Source organism: Rhamphochromis sp. 'chilingali' (genome assembly GCF_963969265.1).
Source record: "Rhamphochromis sp. 'chilingali' genome assembly, chromosome: 1".
NCBI classification, from domain to species: domain Eukaryota; kingdom Metazoa; phylum Chordata; class Actinopteri; order Cichliformes; family Cichlidae; genus Rhamphochromis; species Rhamphochromis sp. 'chilingali'.
The window spans coordinates 33050725-33056967 of record NC_137929.1 but is presented as its reverse complement, the minus strand read 5'-3'; the positions used below and the strand labels follow the sequence as shown (position 1 = coordinate 33056967).

General features: G+C 37.7%; 1 protein-coding gene across 3 annotated transcripts; it reads right to left on the bottom strand.

Moving 5' to 3' along the window:
- Window positions 1–1015: 1015 nt before the first annotated feature.
- Window positions 1016–5512, bottom strand: LOC308403071 (uncharacterized protein). 3 transcript variants are annotated; one of them, XM_080892320.1, is made up of 10 exons: window positions 5426–5512; window positions 5184–5273; window positions 4707–4825; window positions 4188–4604; window positions 3876–4101; window positions 3547–3696; window positions 2636–2853; window positions 2394–2547; window positions 2203–2312; window positions 1016–1640 (listed from the first exon to the last, which is right to left on the bottom strand). In XM_080892320.1, exons 2-10 carry the CDS (start codon window positions 5221–5223, stop codon window positions 1329–1331), a joined length of 1746 nt encoding a protein of 581 aa, XP_080748446.1. In that variant the 5' UTR covers window positions 5224–5273; window positions 5426–5512; the 3' UTR covers window positions 1016–1328. The 3 variants fall into 3 exon arrangements, with proteins under 3 accessions (XP_080748446.1, XP_080748445.1, XP_080748447.1); XM_080892319.1 differs by having other exon boundaries at window positions 5184–5500; XM_080892321.1 differs by having other exon boundaries at window positions 2636–2850; window positions 5184–5500.
- Window positions 5513–6243: the final 731 nt, after the last annotated feature.

The following is a 6243-nucleotide window of genomic DNA, read 5'->3' as shown; positions in this document are numbered from 1 at the left end:
TTTGTGTGTGGACTTAGCCAAAAAAAACCCTGCAAGTTACAAGTACGAATTTTGACCCTATTTTTCTTCCTTTCATCTGATTGGTCAATGTCATGTCAATCACAAATGTAACAATCCAATCAGAGAACAGATGGGTTTGGCTGTCGGAGGGGCGCTTTTTTTGAACTGCAGGTCCTTGAAGGGTAATACAGTTTGAAGCTGGAGGATCTCTATATAAATATCCGATAGCAGTTAGGTCCCCTAACATTCAGCAGCTGTTGAAAGGGTAAAGTTGTGGTATATCAGTGGTTAGAAATACCATTATTATTTTAGGATTAGTTTAATACAAAGTCAGGGCTGACCCAGGACCATTGCTGTGAGTCACAGTGCGCAGCATAAAAGTCCTTTCACATGGGATGCAGGATACGCTGCTAATGCTAACTGCTAACTAAAAGCAAAGGATCCACACTGCAAAAATGGCTAGTCTATATTTAGGAAAAAAATACTACATTTGATACAAAAAGCACTGAAAACAAGTGAAATTATCTGTCCATGCAGCAAGTTTATTTTACTTAATAAGAAATCTTGAAATAAGATTTTTTAATCCAGAAATAAAAGAACACATTTGAGAATTGAAGAGGGTTAAAATAATCTTTAAAGAGCTCAATTTAAGATAAAATTACTTGATATCAAGTCCCAAATATTAGTTAAATATGCTAAATTACAGTCTTTTTTTATGTTTTGAATTCTTACTTGCAGCAAATGAATGCACTGCAACGAGAAAAATAGTTCTAATACTATGAAAAACTACTCAATATTAGTGAAATATGATTAATTTGTTTCTTGATTCAGGTTGGCTTATCTTAAAATAGAGCCGAATCAATATTAAATCCAGGCAAAAAAAACCTTAAAACAGACCTTTTTCCTACTCCTTGGCTTCTACTGAAATCACAACCAGGACAAGAGTGATATGCCAACATTTATTTCTCTCATGAGAACAAAATCCTTTTTTTTTAAACAAAATAGGGCTGCTGCACAATCCCTAAAAGTCTAAATCAACCCTTTAAAAGGCCTAAACACAGAAAAAAAATTACAGTTTTGGCCTTAAACTTTTGTGACAGTCACATAGTCTCACAATGTTATAAATAATGGCATTACTGACTTAAAACTTTACATGCCTCAGGTAAAGTGTCACTAAGAAAAAAAAACAACAACTTTCATTTGTAAAGCATCTTAAGTAAAGCCGTTTCTCAGGACATTGCTAGGCAAATTAGGAACAAAGTTGTACAAACGTACTACAAAACTAAACAAACTGCAAATGACCTGATAAAATCCTGCTTGGTATTCACCTATTTTTCAAAGAACGACTTCCACTCAGCTATTGCTTTCTTATATGCACTAGTGGCATCTTGATCATGGATGGCATCAGTGATTACCTCAGTTTGTATGACAGAGAGGACCGTTGCAACACATTTTGGGTATGTTAAGTGCAAGGTGTAGTAATATGCCATCAACACCAACATTCCTTCCCAGAAATCCTCCAAGGAGAGAGTGGTCACTGGTATGTTTCCTACAGCAACAATGCTGGTTGTTCCATCAAAAAGCAGCACTGGGGAGGAGAGAGGCCGCTTCTCCAGGTATAGCATTGCATCTTCACCCGGCTAGAAAAGCACAAAAAAAGGACAAATTCTTCAAGATTTTCAATGAAAGGGTTGCTGTGCATCCAAACAGCTTAAGACACAAATAGCAATATCAAGAGTTTAGAATGCTCCAACTGATTTACTGTTGGAATAGAAGAAATAAATATAAAATATCTGACTTACATAAATATGAAATTTTGGAAATGTATTAATTCTGAGCATGAATTTTCTCTAATTTGCAGCATTTTTATCATGTCTATTTGTGCTTTTTTTCTCATTTGTTTTTTAAAACAATTTCTTTTAACTTTGTTACATATTCTAGTTTTTGAAGGCCTTTTTAAATATATCATTTTACTGCTTCTACTTGTATCCTAACTGCAATGTGCTTTTGCTCTGTGCTGCCTCTCTGGAGTAGGTTTTGAATAACAATTAAGAAATCCTGAATAAGGAGTAATTTAATCCCTGCTGAATTGAACTTCAACCCACTCTTATTAAGCAGGAAAAGCAAAATAATAATATTAATAATAACAATACAAGTAAATGGAGTACAAGTTACAGTGGCTGGTATTGCAGCTGTTCGCACCTTGAGGATATGAAGGAGAGCCTCACTGGCACTTCCCAGCCGCTTTGGTGGTGTAGTTTTTGAAGGAAAAAGAGATGGAAGTGCATTGAAGAGAGTGACAGTAAAATCCACTGTGAACAGAGAAAAGTATCTCAACAAAGCAATCCGAACATATCTGATGTGTGGATTTAATGTATGAAAAGGCCACTTACCTCCACGTACATCCAAGGGGAGAGGAGGTTTCAGGACCTTCTTCCAAATGCCATAGAACTGCACCTTCGAACAAAACTCTGCCCATCGACCCTTCATTTGATCTATGTATTTGCAGTTGGAGCCACCAATGATGCGACGCAGTTCATCCATCGCCTATGACAAAGTTGTGCTCAGTTAGTCAAGAACTAACTAAACCTATCCAGAGAAAGCAAGGAATTTAACTGAAGGTAGTTGAACTTACATTTTGTATGTCTTTGAAGCACGGGTATGCTTCAAATATTTTTCTGGGCCTGTCTTCTTCCCTTGTAATATCTGCGTCAATAAAAGTTCGTCTGGCCTCAAACTCCAGGTCCAAAATTTGAGCAACGTCACTTTGGTTGGGTTTTGCATTGGGTTTCCTGTACATGTTGCTCAAGGTTTTGTAATGTCTTGCCTGCATCTTCAGGCTGTCATGGTCTGCTAGGGAAAGCAAAGAGCAATTGTAAGACATGGTGTAACTAGACTTCACAAAATTCAGATTTTTCTAATCAGTCATTTCTAGTTGCATGGTTGTTTTTAAGTATAATATTTCTGAGAATTAATGTTTAGGTTAAATATGTTTGAGTAATGAACTGACCCTATATGTCCTGATCATTTCCCTTTGTGTCCTTTTCTTATAATGATCATGGATTTATGTTAATTGTTAGTTTGAACAGAATCAAATATTAAAACGACAGTTTAAGATGCCCGTGAATAAAACTGTGGTGAAAATAAGGTAAAGGTTGTTTACTGTGTATATCGTTCACATCAGTGTGAACAGTGATTATGAGCTGATGGATAAAAATATTTTAGGTAATTTGATCTATGACAGAAACACTGTGATAAGGCATGATAGATGTGACCAGCATGAGGATTTACATGTGTAAATAATCAGCACTGAGTAACACCCATTACAACACAAAGTGTTAAAATACTTACTATGGCTAACTGGCAAACTGGAATGAGGGATCTATCATATGTTGATTTTACACACCAACTCGAGTTAATGCCAAACCACTATGATTTATGGAATAAACACTTAGAACGGGGTTCATTGCTGCAACCATATTTTGGAAAGAGCTGTAAGAGGAACCACAGTCAGACAGAGGTAGATAAGGGTGATGGTGGACTTACCAACAACATCATCTGGAGGTGCAGTTGAAGGACCTATATCAGCCCTGGGTGCAGAGCATGAGGCTGACTTGGATAATAGTGGTAAAGCCAGGGTAGTATTGTTTGACGTAGTTGGTACAGTGGAGGGTAGCGGCAATTGGGATTCTTTCTCTGAGGAAAAAACAGAAGATGAACAGAATGTAATAACAGGGAATAGCTAGAAAGTTAAGGAAAATACTCAACACTGTATAAATCTTGTGATGCACTCTGAACAGAAAACTGAGGGCAGGTGGTCTCTTTGAAGTTTTAGATGTCCAAAAGTCATTAGTACAGCAGACCAAAGTACACACCTGCATTTGAGTTATCCTCACTGAGGTCATCATTGCTCTCAAGAAGTATGGTATAGTCACTTGAACCACTTGCTTCACCACTTAGGTCACCTTCAGTCCCGTTGTCTGTGTCATCTGAGCTGAAAAGAGTCTTCCTGGGCCTGCCTCGTTGTGGCATGGAGCCCTGCCTCTTCCTTGGAGACTTCATATTTTGGAGTCGTTTGTACAGTTTGGTGTAGATGGTCAGCTGTGGTAAAATAATATATATTTGTACATTCTTTTTTTTTTATCTCGCTCAATTTTAGATATTGTAGTGAGTAAAGAATGACTTACGTATGGCATGTGTGTGTCAGCATCACGTAACATGGGGTAATAGTCGACAATCTTCTGCGACATTGCTCTCATTTCGAGTTTGGAGGGGTATGTTACTTCTTTCCCCATGGGACTAGCACGGAGGATTGCAACCATGCTGGTGACGGTGTTCCTTACAAGTCTGCAACATAGCTCCTTCGACATCCTACAGTCCTTTTCCTTTCCACTGTGGAGCAATGCAAAGTACTGACTGCGCACCATGTCCAACTCTGAATCTGTATACACCACATACTCTGGTGGGTCTGGCATTTTCATTTTTTTGTCAGCAGTGTAGGAAATGGGAGTGGAAGTTTGAGGCTGACATTGTGACACATCAAAGCCGAAGGGGTTACTCTCGCTTCGATGGAAAGTGTTGGCATCTTGGTCAGTACTCTTAAACTATAACAGTTGTGGGATATAAACAAAAATACACAATTAGGCAAATTAATGCTAGACAATATGGACAGTAATCATCTTCTTAGTGGTATAATGTGTATTTACCTTTTGGCTGATAAAATCCCAAATCTTCTTTCTACGGAAGAAATTTTCATGGCCCGGAAAAAGATCCTTTAGGTCATCCCGGGTAAAGCTCCTCAAAGTTTCCTCATCAATATTCGCAGCTGTAAAAGAGAAAAACAACTTCAAAAGTGATATTTATTTCTCTTTTCCTGGGCGTGGCTTATTACATATTGAGGTCATTTTTTTTGTCAATAAATGTATTTTAGCAATAAGTAATATTAACAGGATAAAATGTCAAACTTAAAACAGTTTATCAAATATTTGGGAATGCAATAAAACTATTTTTGGCTGTCTTCAAGAATGATGTTCCAAGTCTATTTTGGCAAAGACAGCTCAAGGCTATAATGTGGATAAAGTTCAGAGTAGAGTGCAATCCTAGCTCCAAGTTTCAGAAATGATGCTAACAGATGCTAAGGCTGCTTAGCTAACGTACCAAAATAACTGAAAAATAAGACTTACCCTGCAACACAGACAGTATGGCATCGTCAAAGTTGTCCATGCCGTGACAGCAGTTCTCTAGTTCGGTTCCAAAGCCTCCACTCACAGTGCCTGGAAATATCCTACAGCTTAAATAAGATCATTTAGCTAAAGTTAACACATTAGCTAGATTGCTAACTAGCAGCAGCCCTCACAAAACACGACTTTATCTTAATAACACCGTTGTACCATAGTATTTTTCAAATCAACTTAATGTTACCAACCTTAAATTACTGTTCACTTTGTTTAGATAAATAATTTTGATCTTCCTAACGGTCCTGATGGTTAACAAAGCAGGGGAAAAGAGTTTGTCCCGCGTGAAAGTAACGTCACGACAGGAACTGCATGCAGAAAATTATTTATATTTAATTTTTTTTAAGTAAAAAAAAAGAAAATAAAAATATAAATTCAGTCTTAAACACTTATTGCCTAAAAATAAATATAACTGATGTAATTTAAACCTGAAAAATTGGATAATTAAGGATGCATATATTTTTAAAATTGCCTACCTTTCCCATGGTCCCACACTCTCATCTGTGGCCTTCAGTGGAGAGCGGTAAAGTAAAGCTGCATTGCTACTGCGCGAAAACAGTTCACCATGGCGCTCTGGAGATGTATGATCTGTTTTATCTTTGTTTCTTTAACTCTGAAGGTGCTCCTTAGCCACATAAATGCAGCTCATGGTCGAAGGCAGGATTTTTGGGTTTACTGTGGAATAGATGGCTGTGAACAAGATTTCAGAGTTTTTAACTCATTCTTTCGCCACATTAAACGGACGCACCCTCTGTATTTGACGAATGGAAGCCCACCAAGAGGATGGAGGATCCCCCCAACATCCCACTCTTTAGGATCGGAAAATTTTGGTGTTTCAGTCTTTGCCAACTGTAGTACTGCAACAACAACCAGCACCGTGGAAATATCAACTGGTGGATCTTGGCCTGAAGTGCAGGAGCCTCAGGTTGTTGACAGCCCGATCACGGTAAGTGTTAAACTAAATAAAATGTAGTGTGGCTTCTGATGACAAATTTAGCTATGTCTAACT